Source organism: Cryptomeria japonica, chromosome 5 (genome assembly GCF_030272615.1).
Source record: "Cryptomeria japonica chromosome 5, Sugi_1.0, whole genome shotgun sequence".
In the NCBI taxonomy this organism is placed as follows: domain Eukaryota; kingdom Viridiplantae; phylum Streptophyta; class Pinopsida; order Cupressales; family Cupressaceae; genus Cryptomeria; species Cryptomeria japonica.
This window is the reverse complement of record NC_081409.1, coordinates 192,112,310-192,136,704: the sequence shown is the minus strand read 5'-3', so window position 1 is coordinate 192,136,704 and position 24,395 is coordinate 192,112,310. Positions and strand designations below refer to the sequence as shown.

General features: G+C 37.4%; 1 protein-coding gene across 6 annotated transcripts in view; it reads left to right on the top strand.

Annotated features, from left to right (window-relative positions):
- LOC131043274 (phospholipase D delta) overlaps nt 1–24,395 on the top strand; it is a 104,277-nt gene that overhangs the window by 4,177 nt on the left and 75,705 nt on the right. For 5 of the 6 annotated variants that reach the window (XM_057976470.2, XM_057976469.2, XM_057976468.2 and 2 more), the window contains one exon: nt 8,532–8,729. The exons of the other annotated variant lie outside the window; for it this stretch is intronic. In XM_057976470.2, coding sequence (XP_057832453.2) covers nt 8,532–8,729 — 198 coding nt within the window. The remainder of the gene's footprint in view (nt 1–8,531; nt 8,730–24,395) is intronic. 6 annotated transcript variants of the gene reach the window in all.

Genomic DNA, 24,395 nt, shown 5'->3' with positions numbered 1-24,395 from the left:
TCGATTAGCCCTATAAATTTTAGCAAAATATAAATATTGCATTCATATGCTCATATCACATTTCCACAAGTAAACCTTGTTGAATTTTATACTTTCAGATTAATGGAAGACCAAGAAATCAGAATTTAACTATTAAATTAGATTGTTTGCAGTTAGAATTAATGATTTTTAGACTTAGGAACAAAACATAGAAGATAAGCAAAATGAAACAAGACACCATTACCCTGGGAAAACCTCCTAGGAGGAAAAACCCAGCCAGAAAGGATCTTCAGATCTGATTATGGATTATATTCAATATTCTGATTACATTACTTATCTCTTAGGTAGCTTGATGAAAACACCTAGGGTAAACAGTACTTCTTTGCTGTTCAAATCAATGGAAATGTCATCTTCAGATCTGCACCTTGATGACCTAGCTCTTCATATGACAGAAGTATTATGCCTTCAAACAGCAGACATACTTTGCATCATTTGGATGGAATTCACCTTCAAGGTGCAGATGTATTTGCACAGAATTAACTTGCAGCAGATAGATGAATTCGCCTACTTCTCCAATCAGATTTCGCACTAGATTGCAGAGCTAATGCGCTTGAGGGTTGAACGAATGAAGATTATTTTGATGCTTGCCAAAAGTACTTTACTTATATGATGCTTGACCTTTATTAAGTTGGCTTGGTTTAATTTAAACTTGGCGCCATTTTATGTTCTATTTCATCTAATGTGTGGCGTGTTCTTTTATAGGGTCGGCCCTATTTGAAGGGAACACACAATCTTTTAAGTGTGGCGTGAGAAAGGGCCCAGCCCTAAAGCGGATTCCAATGTTGCCATTGGCAATTGGAATCCGCCTCCCTAGTTATAAACAACAAACCTACTAATTTCAGGCTGATAATATTAGATCAGATTCTGCTTTTATTTGTCTTATTTTCTGATTATAGATCAAATGCTTATTTCCATTCATTCTATTCCATCCTGGATGTCCTACTTCAAATGAATTCTTCTCCCTTTTATATCTTCTAATATGAGGGAGAAGTCTTGCCTTCTCATTATCTGTCCTTTTGAGAGTCACAACTCTTGAACCTTAATTATATATATATATTTTTTTTATATTCTAGGAAATCTCTGTCGTGAAGTATATTCTTTATTTAATCTAATGAATCATTATTTCCCTTAGGTTAATATTAAATAACTCTCTTATTTAAACTGCTGTTATTTCTAAGGCAGCTGTCTGGAATAAAGTCTAAAGGCTGCGATTTGATTTAATCAATAATGCTGCTACTTCTCATTTTGGTGGGGACATGACACTAGGTGTTAGCTCTCAACTATGAAGTCTAGTAGCATGAAATCTCCTTGCTAACGATTACCTCCTGAAACCAAGAGCTATGACAGTTTGATCTAAGTAGAGATTAGTGATCACTGATCCGCTATCAACACACATTGCAGAAAGAGACACAAGAACATATACACAACACCATTGTACTATATTCATCAATATACCTCAGTGTATGTTGCAATCCATGATCAATATGCACTTTTCGTCCTCAAATCCGTTCTTTTCCAAAGGAGTTTTGTCCTAGGCCAAAAAAGAAAAACAATGTTCAATCTTCAAAGAAATGAATTTGATGATATGAAATGGTAACCCTCTCCATTCCTCAACTCCTCCTTTTGTAGGCTTTCTGAGGAAAAGTATATATTTTTTTCTCCGTTTCCCTCTAAACTTGATTTTTAAAAAGTGACTAGAAGAACCTTTATAAAATACCCTTGTTACCCCGAGTTTCCGGGATGGGGGGATGGTGATACGGGTTTCCGGGATGTTTTTTTTTCTCGGAGCAGGGGATGGCAGGGGATGGCTATATATATATATATATAGAAATCTGAAATTTACATAACATTATAACACTTCACAGTCTTCTTTTCCCTTGCTCAGATCTAAAAACCCTTTCACATCTAAAAACCCTTTCACACTTCACCAGTTCACAGTCTTTCTCTTCCCTTGCTGAGAGGGATAACTATTCTGCATCGCTGCTGTGAGTGAAAGCTCTGTCAATAATAAATGGCAAAGGTTCTTTTTTTTCCAATTTTTTCTTTTAAAACTGACTTATATCGATATCATATGACATATCGGTATCATATGATATCGATATTATTATATTGATATTAAAAATAAAAAATAAAATTAACTGCTTTCGATATTAAAAATATATATTTTTTAATTGCTTTCCTGAAATGTTTAATATCAGCGATATTTCATTATATTTTTTTAAATGCTTTCCTTAAATTTTTAATCACAGCAATATTTCATCAAAATAAAAATTTAATAATAAATAATAAATATGAAAATATTGCTGGAATGAAAAATAACTTTTATAAAAAAAATTGTTTTTTAAATGTGTCTACTGTCGGAAACGGTCATCTGTCCCCAGGATGGTCGAGGGACAGCTTGGGCATCCCCAGCTGTCTCGGGGACGGTCAAAAATCCCTGAAAAAAACTTGACTATTTCCGAGTTTCCGGGATGGTTTCCTAAAATGTTCGTGGATCAAGGACGGCTTGGAAACGTTTCTGGCCGTCCCCCCATCCCCGAAACTGTTTCCGTTTCCGGAACGTGTGCCTTTAGGGTGGAAATGCGTTTCCGGGTAACACTGTAAAATAGATTAATTTGTGAACGCCATTTTTAGTGTCATGTTTGGCCCCTCTTTTAAAATAACCTTTTTAATAATAAATTATAAAACATAAGTTGCCTTTTTATGAATATTATACTTCAAGTAATTTTTTTATAAATTAAATAATTTTCTTATCTCAAAAAGAGGACATGACATTAATACATCCTTTAGAACAAATTTTTCTATAGTACCCTTTAAAAGTTTGTCATTCAAATATACGCTATGCTTTGTCCATTTTGATGTCAATGTGTAGTACATCATTGAGTTTGCTATTTTTATTGTTTTCCATGTGCTTTAATTCATCAAATATGTCCATTTTTTAAGTTTCACCCTTCTGATGTAGCAATCAATCTTTTTCTCATTGATCATACAACATTTCTGTAGTGTACAATATATCTAAAACAAAAAGAGAGAGATAAATAAGTTAGTAGCCATTCATAAAATGTCTAGGATTCAAAATGAAGCTATGCAAACAAAAAGAGAGAGAAATGAGGTAGTAGCCATTCATAAAATATCTAGGATTCAAAATGAAGGTATGCAAGCTGTTTTATTTAATACAAGCAAATTTTAACCTACAATTATACAATACAAAACTTGCAAACATATCAAAGCAATTTAACCCTTGGCATACATAAGGAGACATCTTAATAGACATTTAAAAGCAAGAAAGGCCTAATAAATTTCATTGAGTGAATGACAAATATTGAATAACAATAACACTTGGTGAATTTCAACAATATGAAAGCGTGAGAAGTAAAATTTTTTTTTGATCAATAAGCGTGAGAAGTAAAATTAGGATTTAAATGAAAAATGACATTTATTTTGCTTATAGAGCTATGTGTGAGAAAATAATAAAAGGTAACAAATTCTATTCTTAATTTCTTGAAATGCAATATTATTACAAAATATTTTGTGCAGTTATTCTAAAAATTAATCCATGCAATTGCTAGTTCCACTCTTTTGTTCTTGTAGTTATATTTGTTTTCAAAATGTCTTCAATCAAAAAAAGATGACAAAAGATGATTGGTTGATGGGTTTCTTCTCATATAAGACACCGTCGCTATTTTCTAATATTTTCAAACACCAAATATGGACATTGAACTCTTTGTACGGTTGACTTGTCCTCAAGAGGGCAGAAATTAGATGAGTTATTGCCATTTTAAGAATATCAACACCTTTACAAATCTAGGTCCCTATTGTATTTGAAACAAACTTTAAAAATAAGCGGGAGGGCAGAAATTAGAGGAGTTATTGCCATTTTAAGAATATCAACACCTTTACAAATCTAGGTCCATATTGTATTTGAAACAAACTTTGAAAATAAGTGTGATTAACTTGTCACTTACGTTGGCACGATTAGGAGATGACAATATCATATAAAAAGCATGCCAGTATTCTATTTCTTCTCATTGGTGGGTATGATTCTCTTAATATATCTGCATTTGTCTTATTCAATTTGTACATTCCATAGATTCCAAACCCAAGGTGTGTTTCTTATGGGTTAGCTCCTTTCTACATGGTGTGATTTCTTGATTTCACCGTAAATTTAGAAAATACAAATAAATCTAAAATGTGGTATTTTTTTCTTTATGTTAGAGACTACCTTGTGTTGACTAGATATTGCTTTTTGTCTGACTACCTTGTGTTGACTAGATATTGCTTTTTGTCTCTTCCTAGGCATGATTTCACTAACTTGACTGCATCTGACTAGGCAACACAAGGAAAGGCACCAGTTTTATTCGTTCTAGGTGCAGTTTCCACTAGTTGACTAGTTTTTCTAAAAGATACAAAATCTTTTAAATTTATGATGAAACAAACTTTCTCCATATAGGCACAATTTATTGTAATAGCTACCAAATTTCATCTATTATGCTGGCCGTCGACTTGCTCACTAATTGAGCATTTGATTTACTTCTCAAATAATTGCCTTGCCTTCTTTTGGTGCTGACTGGGGAGTTTTGTCTTTTCTCTGACTGGAGCTGGTTAGGATATCCTTTGCTGCTTTCCAAGGTTCAATTCACTTTCTGAAAGTCTTTATCTTTGTCTTTGACCGAAGTGCCACCACTTTGCATGGAACAATTCTCTTCGAATGATCCACCACTTAACTAAATGTGCTTACTTATTTCTAAGACTTCCATGTGGTGAACTGAATGCTGATTTACTTAAACAAAATTGCTTCCTCACAATGCAACGATCTGACTTCTTGCTAAAAATATATGCACCAAAAATACCTGGTCTGCCTTGATGGATTTACAAAATCAAATCTGCTTGTTTGGATAGGTTTGTTCACATACTAGTGTGCTTCTTAGACTCATTTCATTGTCCTTAGCTTGCTAATATATTTCTTTGCAGCTTCAAGTCACATTCACCATTGTTTGGAATTAACTTTGTTGATTTTGGAACATATCGATCATGATCAACCTGCCAAAACTTGCTAGTCTGAAAAACCAGACCAAGAAATGACATCATTATCACTTGTTAGGAATGACTATTAATATGGATTTAGATTTGCCGTACAATTAATCGGTAAATTGATGATGGAAAATGCGTATAATGTAACACAATCGTTGAGTTTTGGATTGTGTACAACAGAAGAGATCAACAAAAAGCATACTGCCTTGAAGGTACAGCACTTCAGTGGTTCCCATGCATCTTTTATCATTCTTTTTGTTTTCATCCAATCAAAGAAAGCTTTTGAAAACAAAATTCTGGATAAAATGTTAGATTGTAGTCTCAATCCAATGCAGTGTGCCCAATCTTATCGTATGTGTTATGTTATTGAGGGCTTTATTAGGCATTTTCAATTGGATTTTTAATTTTTGTGGGATTTGACCTATGTGCCTTTAACTTTTCTCAAGATGACCTTCATGGATAGTCGTTACGCTAATTTTTCTCATGTATGTTGATAATAATTACAAGGAAATGGATCTACTTAGCACAAAAACACTTTTAAGTATTTGTTAAATTGTTAGTATGGGGGGCATGATGAATGTAATCAACCACTTTGGGATTTTCACCTCTAGCTTAACTTTCCTTATGATTTATACGAACTTTCCTTATGATTTATACGACTTTGAAGTGTGATGTGCTGCTGTTGGAATGCTTGAAAAGTAGAAATGAACTGCATTTGTAACAAATCATTCCTTAAAGGCCTACTCGTCTTGGCAATGTTTATAATAATCATTCTGAAAAACAAAGGTTTAATGTCAAGTCATTACTATAGAGAAGGATTTCACAATCATTGCTCGTAAAACTGTTTGAATGTGCACTATGCATGATGTTACAAAGCACATAACAGTTTTCCATGGAAATGCGTTTCCCCCTCCTCAGACCCACATCTCCAAGATGGGGAGACGGGGACGTGGCGTCTCCCGTCGTCCCACCACCGCCACTGGTGCTCCACCACCGCCACCGGTGCTCCGCTGAAGACGCGGAGATGTCTCGGCGTCTCCAAGACTCGGTGCTGCACCACCACCACCGGTGCTCCGCTGAAGACGTGGAGATGTCTCGGCGTCTCCAAGACTTTGGAGACGCCGAGACATCTCCGCGTCTTCAGCAGAGCACCGGTGGAGATTCCTTTGGAGACTCCCATGCATCTCTCGAAGGGCGGGGAGACTTGCAGGAGTCTCCTGTCTGAACATGTCAAAAAACAATTGAATTTGTTTTTATTAATTTTGAGTGATTTTTGGGGTTGGTGGGTAACCCTAATTTTACGTGGGCCCCACCCCTTCCCCCAATGCAATACAAAATCACTAAAACTATTGATTACATTCAAATGTCTAATTCTGATTTTTTTACCAGCTAGCTAAAGAGGAGAAAAAACTTAGAAAAGACTAATGCAATTGGCATTCAAGAAATCTTCGTTTTTTAGATTTAGTATTTCAAATTTTGCTATTTTATAATTTTACTAATCTCCTATAGTTTCATTTGAAATGTAATTCTTATACTGTTATACATCTTTTCACAACTAGTTTTTCAATGTGATGAACCCGTAAAATGGGGCCACCTGGTCTGGACGGCAGTGCTGGTAGCCAACTGTACACTCTTGTCCTTCAGCAGAAAAAATCAGATCTTGTTTTGTTTTGACAACCGAATTTTGTTTTGCAGTGACAACTGACTTCTTGAAGAAAATCAGATTTTGTTTTGTTTTGTTTTGTGTCTTCTACTGACTTCTTGGAGGGGGCCAAATCAGATTTACATTGTGCCAACTGTCTGCCACTATTTGTAATCTGGAAGCTTCTACCAACTTCAGCCAACTCGCTGCTAACTGTGGGTTGCCTCTTTACAGATAGGCATCCCTTCATTGAAGGCAATCCGATTATTTAATTGCCTTGCACTACAAGTTAATTTACTGCCCAAGTGGGTATATATTGAAGACTCTACTTTGTTTTCTGGTTAGCTGAATATTTTGGTCTGCCTTTGTGCACGATTTGGGTCTTGGGATGGAACCCCCAAGAGCACCACTACTGCTGTGTGTTGCTGCTCGAGCTCTATATGGTCTTGAGACAAAACTCTCAAGAGTTATTCTCTGCTGTGTGTTGCTGTTCGAATTCTATATTGAGTTCTATGTAATCTGAAAGCTTAAATTGTTGTTGTAAAGAAAATTCTATATCAGTTCAATAACAAATATATTCCTAAATTTGCAGTTACTGGTTCAGAATAACACAGTTTTAGATCATACAAACTTTAAGGTCTCTACATTCAAGTACTATATGTATAACTATATCAGCACCACCACCCCGCCGACCCCCCCATGCTGTCCCCAAACTTAGGCCCTTTGTCCCCTCATCCCCGAAATCGTACCCCTGTCCCCAACGGCCGTGGAACACTGATAAATAACCATCCATTTGATACCTGGCATTATGAAGTTTTGTTTGATCTATTAGGTTGTTAGCTAGCTAAGGATGGAGCTTCATCGGGTACCTTGTTAAGTGGGCTAATCATATAGAAAGGAGCTAACCAGTGTATCTTCTGTAAGATTTTTCATGAACATTCCATTTGGTATGATCTCTGGAAATTATGTGGCATATTCATGTTTACCCTCCATATTCTTTATCAGCATAGAGGAGAAAGCTTATGCAATTTAATTTATAAGACTTCAAGAATATAATGAATATATATTGGTCAAATACCTAAGCATTATGAAAAATCACCTACTAAGTAAACCTTAGCAATGGTTAGAATGCCATTGTGAATTGGGATCCCATTTATCTTTTTTTCTTTTTTCCATTTCTCTTACACAAGAATAAAATATTTTATTCTGAAGGAGAAAGCTTATGCAATTTGACTGAATAAGAGTTTATGAAAATAATGTAACTTATCAGTCAAATGCCTAAGCAATATGAAAATTGACCTGAAGAGTGTACCTCAGTAATAGTTAGAATGAAATTATGAATTTGGATGTCGCTTATCTTTTTTTCCATTTCTCTAACACGAGAGAATATTATTTTGTCTTGAAGAGGTTCCTTTACGAGCTTTTTTGTTCATCCAATAGATGCAGGGAGCCAAATGTTTTATAAAATTGCACCATTAATGGATTCTTTGTTGCAGGTTATTAAGAAACAGAAGTTCAAGAGATGCATTAGCTTGTAGTATAATGAAATAAAATTGTTCCTTAGTCTGCCCTTCAAAGGTGCTGGCTCCCTTGGAGGTCAAGGGGTCGAATCCCTTGGGACCCTGCTCCCTACTCATTGACATTGTTGCACATGATGGCCTTCTATCAGACAGATTGAAAAAAAATGTTCTAAAAATTTATAACAGTTTTTTTAATCAAAGACAAATTTGTTCACGTTTTTGTTGACTTGATCTTGTTATACTTTCTTTTGGCTTTCAGTCTATTTATGTTGTTTTGATTTTGGAATCGGTCTCTCCAGGTTGTCGGTAGCTTATACACTCATCATCAGAAAAGTGTGATTGTAGATTCACAAGGTCCTGGAAATAATAGAAAACTTACTGCCTTCATTGGCGGGCTTGATCTTTGTGATGGACGTTATGACACTCCAGAGCATCGCTTGTTTCGAGATCTTCAAACTGACATATTTAAAGAAGATTATCACAATCCTACTTTTCTAGTAAGTTTCATCTCTGGTCAGGTTTGTGTTTTTATTATTTTATGATGCTTACACTTTAAGAATCTCTGTAAATTGCAAATAGGTGTAAGAACTGGAACAAAAGATTTCTGCCTATGTACATTTGTTTCTTATAAACAAAACATTACTATAATAGTTGTAATGAGATACCATTCACAAATATTTCAAATTCTTTTCTGAAGTCAATTTCAGAATGTTAAACTTAGATTTATTTTTGAGTTGCAAGGAGATGGAGATGCCCGGGGTCATTTAGCAAGCGAAGGTCTTGGTATGGCTACTGTTTGATGGAAAACAATTTACGCATTTGGGTCTCTCTAATGTTACTTTCTTATTTTGTCTAAGCTAGTTGCCATATTCTCCTCGTATGCTTTGCAGTACTGATTCTTTGTTCCAAAGAATCAATACCACATGATATCTATCAGCCTGATATTCTCTTGATAGCGATATGATAAGTTTATCCAACCTTCCATTAACTTTTTTGTTTAAAGAAATATGATCACTTTTGTGTAATGCACTCCATCTTCAATGTGTGTTCATTAGAACCCTTCATTAACAAGTTAGGGTGGTCATCCAGATCCTTTCAAATTAGAATAGTTTCACACAATAGCATTTCCATGTTGCCTTCCTATTTTTTCCTAAATGGTGAGCTCCACATGTGCTTTGAGATGTCTTCCACTGTTAGAGAGGCATGATTACCCAGGACATCTGTATATTGTACAATTGGTAGCAATCCTCAAAGTCTTAGCTCCTACTCTGACAAGCTTTTTCACTTGATTGTGGCTCTTGCTAGTTGTTCACCTCAATCCTAGCTATTTCTCTGTGGTTGTTCACAGTAGGATGGAGTATCTACTTTGCATTCTTGCCAATCCTAGATTCATCTTGTAGTCAGAACTCAAGTGTGTACAGCTCCACAACATCCATGCTTTTCTGTGGTTTGTTGTACTCCTATATCCTTTGTGGTATAGTGTTGTCTTCCTTAATTGCAAGGATTATAATGCTGCTTTTATCAACCTGGAATCCCATTGCATGCATGCTAGTTGGACAGCTTTTATTATACTCCCTTGGTCTGTCATCAGACATCGACTCAGGTCTTTCTTCAAGAATTTTTAATTGCTTTTCTGGAAGTTCTTTGCTTTGTTTATGGAAGTGTGAATGAGTGTTTGTGATCTAATTTGCTGGAACACACACACACACACACACACACCCACACCCACCCACTGACTCACCGACCTGCTGTGAGCTTTTCACACATCGCCCCATTGCTAACGGGGACCCCCTTTTTTCTTGCTTTTTGTGTTGTTAAGTTAGGGTTTTGGCTGCTTAGTGGGCAATTTTGTGTTTCTCGTGCCCGAGTCTCAAAGTTTTGATCATGCCTAGTGTCGTTTAGGGTTTTTGAGGTTAAAGGATTAGGCACGTAAAATTGAGATTTTAATGATCTTAGTTTTGTCTAAGTGTTGACCCTTTTGGAGCGTTAACGTGTTTTTTAAAATGTCTTCATTGGTGATTTTAAGTGCTAATGTGTTTTCAGACCTTTTGGAGTTGTTTTCTCGCTCCTAGAGAATTATTCAAGTTGATTTCGCACTTTGTCCCTATAGATTCCCTTGTGTTACGCTCCATTTTTTGATATATTTGCCCAAGTCTAGTTGAGTTTTATTAAGTTTTGAAGTTTCTAAATGATTATGGGTGGAAAAATCATCATTTTTCGGAGTAAAATCCATATTCTAAGGGTTAAAAGGTCAAAATTCCATACTAGAGGTGCTTTTCCCCTCATTTTCCTGACTATCATGGTTTTTCCCTCTCAGAATCTAGACTTGACATGGATTTCCCCTGAAATCCATGCTTGCTCCATTTTTCCACCACTGTGAATCCATACAAGGGTCATTTTTCCCCTGGAAACATAAATTTTGACTAAGTGTCGTGATTTATCCTGACTACCCACGTTTTTCCACTAGGGAGGTATGGACAAGGTTGCGGATGATGTTTGCATTCATTCCACACCTAGATCGATTTTCCACCAGGTCTTTTGTGTTTTTGAGGATTTTTGTTCGGATTTTCATCTAGACTCATATCGATTTTCCACTGAGAGTACTTTTCATGATTTTGAGTTCGGATTTTCATCCAGACTGAGGTCTTTTTTCCATCAGAGGGGTATTTTTTGTGTGATGACTTAATTTTAAGTGGAATTTTTCATTCCACACATATCGATTTTCCCCTAGCCCCATTTTTATGCACGTTTGATAATTTTGAGTCCGGATTTTCATCCAGACTGAGATCGATTTTCCCCTAAGGGGGTATTTGATGATTTTTAAAGTGATTTTGTGAGGGTTTTTAATCATTACTAGGATCGATTTTCCTAATTGGCCCATTTTGGATTTAAATTGAAATATTTTAATAAATGAACCCCATTTAATTGTTTTTAAAAAAAAGACAATGATTATTTAAAAGATGAAAAACAATTAATAAACGATTTGCAATAAGCATTTAATGTTTTCAACCTTCTAGAAGCAAATCAGTTTTACCCAAGCAAGTATAAGAACAAGTGTTTTGTCCCACATTGCTTGTGTGGTGAGATTTGATGATGAAAGCAAGTTTTTAAAGGGAGGAGTCTAGCATTATTTTATTATTTGAGTTTGCCAAGTGTGTTTGTGCAAAGGGCGATTTTCTCCATGGTTGGCGATTTTGGAGCAAGTGTTCAAGTAAAGTGATTGGTTGAAGACTCTTCTTGCTGCCATTTTTTCCCATTGCCATTCCATTTTCCAGCTAGACGACATGATTTGGTTGCTGCCATTGTTGTTCAAGTGCCACGATTTTTGGTGAAGTTCGCCATTTTTGGTGAGGTAGCAATTTTGCTAAGGAGGGCGATTTTTTGTGTTTGGAGTTTCTTTCTCCAACTTGGACGATTTTTGTTGATGCCGCCATTCTTGCTTGCTGTTCTCAGACCTAAGTTGACAGATTTGAGGGCCATTGATGATGTTTTCAGACTTGTGTGAGGTGACGCCATAGCTGGAAAATTTCGATTTCTATTTGGCAAGTGTTTTGTGACATATTTTGGTGAATTCCATGCATGCTTGATACCGCCATTGCTCCCTACTTGCTGTCGTTGCCTCAAATCTGAGCCTAAACGCCATTATTGCAGCAAGGGTGACCTCCATTGTTGGCTGTACATTCATTTTTCAGACTTAAACTTTCATTGCCAACCAACCACAGCTATAGCGATTTGCATTTAGAGACATTTTGGAGGCATTTTGGGATCATTTTCAGACCATTGGAGGGCTGTCTTAGGTCTGCAACTGTGTTTTTGGCTGCTTGTCCTCAGAAACTTATCTTTTACCAGCCATACCTATACTCCCAAGATTGATTATTTTTGTCATCAAGACTGATTTTTATCAAGTTTGTGCATATTTTTGAATGATTGCAACTTGTTTAGAGAGGTTAATTTATTTAGTTGCAGGTTGTCTTCAAAATTGTGACCTCCATTGTTGACTGCGGAAGGTGTCTTCAGACATAATTTTTTGTGAAAACACAACCTTTCACACCTTTCCCTAGTCACTCTTGATTCGGTATACTCCTTTGCACTATAATTTGCACAAAATTTCTAAGTATAAGGAGGTGTTGATTTCATGAGGGTTTCATACCCTAATCTTGTCACATTTTGTATATAAATTGTTAAGATCTACCTAGAGTGTGGACTATTTTCCTGACTTCATACCCTAATTAGCCTAAATCATTAAGAAGTCAGGAATTCTATTAAGAATATTATATTTTTCCTAGGTTCTAACTTCAAGCTTCGTACTAGTGCGATGTTGAAGTCCGGATTTAAGGAAAGAAGAGAACAACAAAAGATACTAGAGATTGGATTCTATCCAAGATCATCTAGATGGACGGAGATTACGGATACAAACGTGCATTTCTTGAGCTTGAACTTGATGCGACAACGAATGTTCGGAGTCAGAAATCAGATTCCTTCCAAAGCGTATGTAAACATTATGAAGAGTGGTATTTTTCAAGTCCTCAGATTTCCACAGTCCATACAATGCAGTGGGCTTATCCTGGAGTGTGCATGATGTTATGATCCTCACTTGCGAATGATCAAGACTCCTAAGGGCATTGTCATTGCCTACCTTGTTGAGGATGCGATTGCTGAGGTGTTTGGAATTCCACGTGGAGTAGATATGAAGAATGCAACTAAGGATGACTATGAATAGCGGTACACGAAGAAGATGGATGCGTGTAAAGAATATAATAAATAAAGAGTGGATGATCGAGCCTAGGCTTCATCATTCCAAGGCTCCCAAGACATTCATGTGCACAAACTTCAAAGAGGAATATAGTGACTTAGTATTCCTGCTCAACAAAGTGATGGGGATGCCACAGGGTGCAATATACGATGGATGAATGTTCTACTTCATCCAGGATTGTCTTAGAGGACGTTGATAAATTGGTCTAGAAACATAAGTGACAATCTGGACTTTCAGCTGAGGAATGTAGAGCAGTCTAAGTCATTCGCCATGACTTCCTACTTGGTATACCTGCTTGCATGGTTTGTTTCATACAAAGGATTGTTATGCAGAGGTGAAGTCGGGAATGGGCAAGGACAATTCAGGAGTCATGAGTGCTATCCCTAGCTGAACATGTATAGAATTGAAGACTATAAGAGAGTGAATGATTTATTCACAAAATGTACATCACGCGGATGCTGCAAGGCGAAATCCACAGAAGATTGTCCAAGGAGGCAACAGAGCTAATAGAGAAATATGGATTGTGGTATATTCAGTTTCCCACTTTCACGAACCTTAGGATTCATGGGTTTCAATTCGAACCCTACAGGCTTCCTAGGTATCCGTTCGACAGAATGATCTTGTTGGAAGTGGTGAGACAACTTCTAGAGTTTGATTCCATTCAGAGAGAGAAGCATAGGACATGCATGACATTCCCTATTTCAATTGGGAAGACGTTGGAGGTTTGCTAGTCTGGCTTAGCCACTAGCATTGCGAGTGAGTAGCTTGCATTCTATCAATTTGCAACCTTCAAAAAAAGAGAAAGATTTGATCCAGATAAGAAAGTTGGAAGGATTAGGGGAGAGAAGTTCATCCACAAGGTAGACATAGAAGATTATTGGGCCAACCTGATGGACGAGCAGGCAGAGACGAATGTGGTCTAGAATGTCAGTGGATTTCATGAGGAAGTGTGGATTTTTCCTCATTCCTGATCGGGTGTTAGATGATAGGGATCATACGCATCCACAGTATGAAAATGAAATGAAGAAGACAATCTTATTGCTTAATTGGTCAGAATCAGAAGAGATTGATTTGAATGTATTGATGAGAGAGGTCTTGAGTTTCTCTCGTACATGGGTAGATATTTAGATGAATAAATTAGTTGATATGGGTGTTTCCTTCACTTATGAAAAGATGAAGCTAGAAGAATCTACTTTCGAAGATGATCAGAGGACTATCGGTGATGTTAGGATTCATGCAAATGAAGAGAGTCAAGCTCCCAAGAGAAGGAAAAACACGCTAGGAGGAGTCAAGGGAAGAAGATTGAGGAGGTCAAGAAGAAGAAACAAAAGACTATCATTCCTTCACCACCTCTCAATGTCTCATCAATTAAGGAAATTGAAATAACATAACAGAATAAGGAAACCCAACAATGTTCCGACACAGTGATACTACCAAAGAATATTTAGGAGTTACATGCCACAGTGACATCTGCTCCACCAAATGAGAATGATGATCAGCCGGGATCCCCTACTCTCCTTTTGGAGGTTAGTTTGGGAAATGAGATATATGATTTGACCAGGAGTAATCCTGATGATGATGATGATGTTATCTCGACATTGAGAGGACTTGATCGAGATATGTGTCTCGATGATGGTATGGAGATGGCCGCTATTCCTGATTGGTTGATGAAAAGTATGGAAAAGAGTAAGAAAATGATAGAGGTACAACCTATTGGTAACATTGATGATTACTTAGCTAGGAGCAATAAGGAGAAAGAACCCAAGAGAGCTGAGATTTTGTCGCACATAGCTAGAGATGAGACAGGAATGCAGATTGCGCAGGTGTCTGTTCCTATTGGAGGTGTGACAACGGACATTGCTACTCCTATGGATTTCTAGATTACTTCAGTTGCCCTTGGCCGTACTACAAGAGAGCAAGAATTTTAGGAGGTTGGTGATAACCTTAAGGCGATCAACGCAAGGTTAGATGGAGAAATTGAAGAGAAGGAGAAGTACGAAGAAGAGAATATTAGACTTAGAGAGTATATTGCGGGGATAAGGCGTGAGAATCCCACCCTTATTTCTCCTATTGCGGTTGATCATGGACTACATTCACACTATGAGGCAGCAAGAGATACACTCTCGGAGGTGGAGAAGTGGATTGAGAGTGCAAGAAAACAGGCGGATGATTTCCTTACTTAGTTTGTCCAGGCATATGATAGGACAATAGGGCTCATGTTTAGAATCCAGTATTTGGAGGGAGTTTGGGAAGAATTCCGGCCTATTCAGGAGAAGACTATTCCAAGCCTTAGAGCGTTGAAGAAGATTCCCAAGTCCACGTTGATCAGCGAGAACATTGTGCACAGTGGAGACAGATACAATTTCCATGGCTGGTATTGTTCATTGGCTGTGAAGAAGTCAACTTATGAGAATGCCCAATTGAGTTGTACGGAGATGGAAGGATTGATTCAGGACATTCAGATGAAGATCCTTGCCTCAATTGAGGAGTTATTGGGTGTTGATGTTAGTGATGTTAGTGGTTTACACTTAGCTGAATTAAGAGACAAGATGAAACTTATGTATTTTTGTCAGTTGGACTCTTTGAAGAAGAGTCAGATAGATGATTTGGTCTCTTTGTTGATTCATGTTCATAGTTCGCAGAAGCTCATGCTAGATTAGGAGAACACTTTGGATGCTTGCTCGGATTCACTGGACGTGATTGATTTGCAGCAAGATACCTTACCTAGCATTTCCATGGAGGAGTTAGATTTTGTATTGGCTAGATTCTTGGAATATGCTAGGAGAGAGAGATGTAGGGAGGAATCTTCTAGAAGATTCCCTATTTGATGACTAGGTATCTTTTTATTGGGCCATATGTTGGTGGCACCATTTTTGATGTAAACCCTAATTAGGGCAATTCTAGGGTTTTGTTGGCATGATCTTGTCCGTTGATCTTGAATCAATTTTGGCCATCCATTTTTGTAAGAGACTCTATATATACTTCCTTGTCTCTCATTTGTAAGAGAGTTTTTGTAGAATTGTTGGTATATGCTGCAACTATTTGAATATAAATCATTGTTCAATTGTTGGTGGTTTTGCTCTTCAAATGTTGTCTTTGCATTCATGGTTCTCAATTCCTCCAAGTTAGAGTAGAATTTTAGATTAGAATTTGTTTTCATGTTTATTAGATTGAGTGAAATATTTGTTGAATATATTTGTGTGGAATCCTTAATCCATACCACTAGCCTCTTGGTGCTGGTAAGTGCACCTTGTGTGGTCGATTGGAAATTTGAGTAAGCTTAACTTCAACTATTATGTGTTCCTTGACAAGCATCAACTTGGATGGTGTCAACGTTTGATGGTGGTAGTCTGAAAATCCTTGAGTATACCTTAAATGATTGCACTAAGCTTGTGTCAATACCTGTTTGTGAGAGCTTGACTAGTTTGATTCCACTAAACTTGCTCATCATTTCCTACATTCTTAGGCTTAGAATAGATTTCCCAAATCCTATTCCTTTTGCCCATTTTTTAGTAAGAACTAAGTCCAGAACTACATTGCTAAATCCTAAGTTGTCAGCATAGCTATTTCACATATTTCATAATCGAAGAAGATAATCCTAACATTTGTGTAAGTCCCCAAGTGAACTCAACAATTCACATTGACTATTGAGTTACCCACTTGTCAAGACCTGACATGTAGAAATCTTGGAATCATTTTAGTTGATCTTACCCTTGGCATCTGAGGTGATTTTGTTAGAGTAAATTACTTTGGTATTTTATTCTGAAATGTTATGTGCATAAAACACACATCAACACGACCCCAACCCAACTACATGCACCCACACACCCACACACACACCCCCACGCACCCACACACACATGCAGTGACTATGGCCCTGAAAGTGTCTCAATCCAATCAATGCAATTGGCTTGTAATCAGCTGACCACAGAATGACCTCTACGTCCGAGTCCCAGGCATTAATCTTGGATTAATTAAGTTTGCATGGTTTATGCATGTAGCTATGGACATCTTGGTACCGAAGAGCATTTAATTATCATCATCTTTCATGCATATTCTCTTTCAGTGAGCCTAACTCTATGTTATGACTAGAAGATGTAAGCCATTCACATAGCTCTGTGTTTGCTGTCTATTTAAAAGAATCAATAGCTAAACAAATATTAAAATTCACTTAAGTATTATTGACCAATTGGACTCTTTTTGAGTACAGACCCTTCTAATTTCACTCTTTGCTCTGCTGAGTTATTTTTAAGGTTTGACTTGCAGTTATCCTTGTGATATTTTCAAAGCAAAGAATGAATTGAGCAATTGGTTTATCATGTTTATGTGAATTTTAAGCACATTTTGATTATCTTGAAAGCTAGGACATCATGTGTGTGTATTCAGGTTATAGCTGGCTGTTTATATTTATATGTTTTACAGCACATCATAAAATATGTGTTTTCCTGTAATCGTCTCCATCTCTATTTCCCGATAACTTAATTTATGACCACAGCATACTAGCCTGAGAGAATGGCAAACAAGAATTTGATAATAAATCACACAGAATTTGGCAGAGGATTTCTACTGTCTCTTCTCTTGTTGACAACAGGGCTTGCAGTGTCCTGCAACTTTTTCATTTTGTTTCCAGATTGAGCTAGTGTAACTTATCATTAGGTTGATTTTCTTCAGATAGTATCTCAAATATTACATTTCTACTGTTTTATATCTAGATTAGCAGTCAAGGAATGTTAATTTTAGAGAACAGATTTATGATTACTGATAGATATAGTTGCAGAAATCAGAGAACAACACATAACATAGGATACCCTGGGAAAACCTCCCTCTTGGAGGAAAAACCCAGCAATAATAGATCCTCAGATCTGATTAGATTAGGTTAAAGTAGCAGAGTTACAAAGTTCCCAGCTAGGGTAGAATAATCAACAAGTGATGATAGATAAGAACAGACTTATCTTAGTTTAGATTTATGACAGCCTCTAGGTCAGCAACTGTGAACATCAATCTGCAACCTTTTCCTTGCTGCTCCAGCACACTCAACTTGCACAACTTTGTGGTTCGGATCTGTACTTTTGTTTCTGCACATTCAGTAGCACAAGTTGCACTAATCAGCACTGTAAGAGCACACCAAGTTCGCTCTAGATCTGCACCTTGCTTTGGATGAGTTCACACACAGCTGGAGTGTTAACTTCGCTTGACTTGAAGAAGGGCTTCGCATTAATGGTTGGATAGATGACTGAAAAGTACTTCGCTTCACAACTGAAGATTTCACACTTATCTGATTTTCGCACAGCAGAGGTAATTCGTGTGTGTTCATTGTGTAGAATACAATCTTTGTGGCTTGTTATATATATGGATAGGTGCCTTATTGGGTCGGCCCAATAAGGCACTTTTGGCGCTAAAGACTTTTGTCTTTTCCACGTTACATGTGCAAGATAGGAATAGGGTTGGCCCTATATCTCAACTCCACGTTCCATTTAGTGCAGCCCTATTCTAGGGCGCTAAGATAATACACCATACGTTTGGAAAGGTAGAGGGCCCAGCCCTATTTGTTGGTTACACTCCACGCAACCTAAAAGGTGAGATTACAAAGGGAAAGGTCCCGACCCTTTTTGGGATGGGTTCTAATGTTGCCTTGCGGCAATTAGAACCCATCTCCTATTTATTTTACAACCTAGTTACATAAAACTAACACTCCCTCTTAACTAGGGAGAAAAATAAATACATAATCAAATTCACATGAACAATCTCATGGTATGAACATTTACAAGGTTTAGTAATAGGGCCCAACCCTAATAGTACAAGCAATATACAGTTCGTGATTTGATCACGCAATTACATTACAATGAATCTTTACATGATCTTCTCTTGCAATGCCTGCAGAGGATGAAGCCAACGCTTCATAACTCTACACTTTCCTGGGGACTTGCATGTAACACCATGATCTTTCATCATGCACATCTGCAGAGGATGACAGAGACCTTTCCATATGCACATCTGCAATAATTAATACTCAAAGATATATATAACCATATAACATAAATCATGCACAACCGCAGAGGATACATAAGCTTCTTCACAGAGAAGGACAACTTGTCACCTTGCACACCACAGAGGGCGAACTCACCTTGCACTCCGCAGAGGGTGAGAAATAACTGCCACCTTGCACTCCACAGAGGGTGAACTCACCTTGCACTCTGCAGAGGGTGGACTCACCTTGCACTCCGCAGAGGGTGGATGATACACCCAGTGTATCATGGTTAGTATCATCATAATAAAAAAAAACATTTGCAATAGACAAGGAATATTAGATATATATCATCAATTCAAAAAGAAGTAACCTTGCTATAATCAAGTAGAGATCATACATTAGACATATTCTTATTAAATCCATCATTAGAGCTGAAACACAAAGTTTAGAAAACCCGCAATAAGATTTACTGAAATAAGGTATTTTGACAGTATCATGAGACTCCCTCTAAAACTCTATCTAGATGATAAATCCACAACAAATTTCTTGACTTAAAGTTGCAATCAATCTAAAATAGAATTTATCAATTTGTATCCTTAATAAAGAGAAGGTTTGAAAGTTTGAGTAGACTTTCAAATCTAGATCCGATGGCATGAGCTGAAGTGGGCCTTCTTAGATCATGCTTGAGGACCTGAAAATTTTCCTTCTAGAACAACTGTAAGGGTTAGTTTCCAATACATCATTACTGAAATAAAACAACAAGATCAGAAGTTTTAACTTAGGGATGGATTACAAACCAATAGATGAAAAGAGGAAATCTTCACGATTGTAGGGATTTGATACTTCATTTATGTTTGCATTTTCTTGTTCGTCCTGAATTTGACAGTCCCTTGCAAAGTGGCCAAGCTTGTTGCATCAGAAGCATCGGATGTGAGATAAGTCTCTTGGTCTCTTCCTTGAATGAGGGGTAGAAGAGCTGAAATCTCTATTTCTCTTAAGATCATTCTTCTTCCAATGGCTGCCTTCCTTCTTAGCCAAGAGAACATGTTGCTCATCATAAGGGTTCTTAATTTTTCCTTTTGCAGCCAGCGGAGACTCTTCTTGAATGCAATCTCCCATTAATTGATCAAACTTAGGAAGCTCAACTCTGGCACTGATTCCTTGAACAAACGGTTCCCAAGAGGGAGGAAGACCATTTAGGGCAGTCATAGATAAGTCACTGTCTTCAAAGCTCTTCCCAACGGTAGCAAGCTGATCTCTTAGCTCAGAGATTCTCATGAAGTAAGCAGCTACAGGTTCTTCTTTCTCTAATTTGATGTAAGAGAGCTGATTCCTTAAAGCAAGTATGAAGCTGGTATTATTGACTTCGTACATCTTTTCCAATGTGGTGAACATCTCCCTAGCGGTCTTCTTCATGGAGATGGATGGCACCAAGTGATTTTTGATGGAGTCTATTATTATCCTTTGAGCTTGGAAGTCCTTCTTCTTCCAATCTACTTTCTCACTTTCATCCTCAGGTTCTTTAGCATTCTTGCCAACATATTTAGCAAGATCATTCAATGCCATCATTATCCTGACCTTCCAAAAAGAGTAATTTGTGAGACCTTCCAACCTATCTTCAGCCCTGATATAAGAAGCCATGAGGACTAAACCTTTCAACAACAGGTTAGATATGAGCACAAATCTGATCACAGCCTCTATACAGACCTAGGGCTCTGATACCATGTTAATTTTAGAGAACATATTTATGATTACTAACAGATATAGTTGCAGAAATCAGAGAACAACACATAACACAGGATACCTTGGGAAAACCTCCCTCTTGGAGGAAAAACCTAGCAATAATAGATCCTCAGATCTGATTAGATTAGGTTAAAGTAGCAGAGTTACAAAGTTCCCAGCTAGGGTAGAATAATCAACAAGAAGTGATGATAGATAAGAACAAACTTATCTTAGTTTAGATTTATGACAGCCTCTAGGTCAGCAACTGTGAACATCAATCTGCAACCTTTTCCTTGCACTCCAGCACACTGAACCTGCACAACTTTGTGGTTCAGATCTGTACTTTTGTTTCTGCACATTCAGTAGCACAAGTTGCACTAATCAGCACTGTAAGAGCACACCAAGTTCGCTCTAGATCTGCACCTTGCTTTGGATGAGTTCACACACAGCTGGAGTGTTAACTTCGCTTGACTTGAAGAAGGGCTTCGCATTAATGGTTGGATAGATGACTGAAAAGTACTTTGCTTCACAACTGAAGATTTCACACTTATTCTGATTTTCGCACAGCAGAGGTAATTCGTGTGTGTTCATTGTGTAGAATACAAACTTTGTGGCTTGTTATATATATGGATAGGTGCCTTATTGGGTCGGCCCAATAAGGCACTTTTGGCGCTAAAGACTTTTGTCTTTTCCACGTTACATGTGCAAGATAGGAATAGGGTCGGCCCTATATCTCAACTCCACGTTCCATTTAGTGCAGCCCTATTCTAGGGCGCTAAGATAATACACCATACGTTTGGAAAGGTAGAGGGCCCAACCCTATTTGTTGGTTACACTCCATGCAACCTAAAAGGTGAGATTACAAAGGGAAAGGTCCCGACCCTTTTTGGGATGGGTTCTAATGTTGCCTTGCGGCAATTAGAACCCATCTCCTATTTATTTTACAACCTAGTTACACAAAACTAACAAGGAAAACACATTCAGAGTCTATGAGAGAAACATAGACTTCATAAATTAGACTGATGTCAAAATGAGTACATAAGTGGAAGCAGGTTCACTTACTTTCTTGTCATCAATTTATATCCTTTTAGATTGTCTTCAGACCAATGTGTAAAATTGTACCAACCTTATGAAGACAATTCTCAATCTTATCTAAACTTGACATATGGACATATTTATGGACTGATTACTTAATGCAAGTTGTTATGCTGATGTCAATTGACTTTTCTGATATCTATTATTTTCTATACAATTGCATCGCCCCAACAAAGCAATCATTTTCTTTGCTACATTTTTTTATATGTTACAAACTGTTAAAAACTTATTGCTAATAGTTGATGGCTACTTCTCCACATCTTTGTCATCGTTCAAATTTCTGACCTTTCTACTCTTCTCAATTTTATTGTAATGTACCTTTGCTGTACCTGCCTTTCTTTCCTGAGATTAGGATCAAATTTGTCACTCCAATGGTTTGGTTAGGGCAATAAATCGGATCGAGGGTTCCTTGCAACATTATAGACATTGCAATACATATATATCAGAAATAATAGTAATTCAGTTACATAAAAATAGACCCATTCAAGACATTGGGGGCACTCCAGGTTGGCTAGGCTACCCATCCAAACCCATCCCGTCTCTTAGGGCTCATAGGGTTACCTGAGGATGGGTCCAGCATACCCCTGGCTGGGACGCCCTTATTCTGAATGTGCTATCAAACAGAAAACAGCAGGCAGATAACAAATGTCTACAGGGAACAAAGATTAATGATTTCAGAATATGCGTTACTTGGTTTTACTCATTCTATTAATTGTAGTGTGGATTCATTACGTTCTTGTTTAATTGCAGAATCATGATTGCTAGTAATTATAGTTCTTTTCCTTATCTCACTTTAATGTGTCTGTGTGTTAATGGTTTATGTATATTTATTTCATCGTTGTCTGTGGTTAGAGTTCATTTTAATAATTAATAACTGGACCTGATATTGCAGGTCTTATATCTGTCATGAATGATAAGTTCACTATAACTTTGATTGCTTTAGTTTTACTCATTATAAATATGATTGATTCATTGTAAAATGTTATTTACAGATCCTCATTATGTATTGAATAATAATTAATTTGATTACTAGCATGTTGCCAGTACAATTAAAATCAGCGTACATCTTTTGCTGATTTTGGGCTTGATGTATGTGATCTTTAAGAGTCCTTAGGATGTCCATGCTTTCCTGAATAAAATCCTTGGCTCGTGGCACTTGACTTTTTGGAGTAATTAGTGATCTAAAAGAGGTGGATTCATAACCATAAAGTGCTTTGAATGGGCTCATTTGGATTGACATATGATGTGTAGTATTATAACAGTATTCTCCTAAATGTAACCATTTGGTCCAAGCTTTTTGCTGCCCAGTGACATAATTTCTTAGATATCCTTCAATCCATTTGTTGACGATTCCGTTTGTCCATTGGTTTGAGGATGATAGCTAGTGCTCGGGGTGAGACTAGTCCCTGCCATCCTGAAGATTTTTTGCCAAAATTGCCCCATAAACCGGTTGTCTCGGTCGCTTATGATATTTTGGGGGAGCCCATGAAGTCTGAAGACTCCCTTAAAAAACACTTCTTCTACTTGAGATGCTTGGAATTTATTTGATATAGCAAAGAAGTGTGCATATTTAGTGAGACGGTCCACTACCACATATATACAATGTCTTCCTTCAGCCTTGGGTAGGCTGGTGATAAAATCCATTGAAATGCTTTCCCACTTCTGGTCGAGAATGGGTAATGGCTGTAGCAACCCGACTGGGTGGCTAAGTTGTGCCTTGTTCCTCTGGCACTGTGTACATTCTTGTACGTAGTTTTGGACTTCCTTCTTAAGTCCTTTCCAAAAATACCGTTCTTTGATTTGTTTATATGTCTTGTAGAACCCTAGGTGTCCTGCCAATGGATTATCGTGGTACTCTTTAACTATTACTTCCTTGAGTTTAGAGTTGGGCACCAAGTACACCCCGTCCTTATATAGGATAAGGTCCTCCACAACTTTGTATTCTTGCATGGTTTGATGGGTCCCTCAAGATCTCGCTATCAAAAGGGTCTTTGGCATATTCTGCCAAAAGATCATATTTCCAATCAGCATTTATAGAAGTTATGGTATTTATTTGTGGCTTCCTTGATAAGGCATCTGCTACCACATTGGTTGTTCCTTTAAAGTATTCAATATCAAAGTCATAAGCTTGTATCCTGCTGACCCATTTTTGTTGCTTGTCATTTAGATCCTTTTGATTAAAAAAAAATCTTAGGCTGTTATGATCTGTCTTTACATCGGATTTGGTGCAAATCAAGTATTGGCGGAATTTGGCTAGTGCATGCATGATGGCTAACATCTCTTTATCATAGACGGAGTAATGCTTTTCCCGTTTTGTTATCTTACGGCTTTCGAAGGCTATGGGGTGTTTGTTTTGCATAAGGACAACTCCAATCCCTTCTCCGGAGGCATCACATTGTAGTTCAAAGGGAAAGGAAAAATCAGGGATAGCTAGGACGGGGCATGAGCTCATAGCTTCCTTTAGACTTTCGAAAGTTCTTTGGGTTGCCTCGCTCCAAGTGAAGGCTCCTTTCTTAGTTAGATCGGTGAGAGGAGCTACCACTTTGGAGAACCCCCGTACAAACCTTCTGTAGTAACTGCATAACCCCAAGAACCCCCTTAATTGTGTGAGGGACTTAGGTCTAG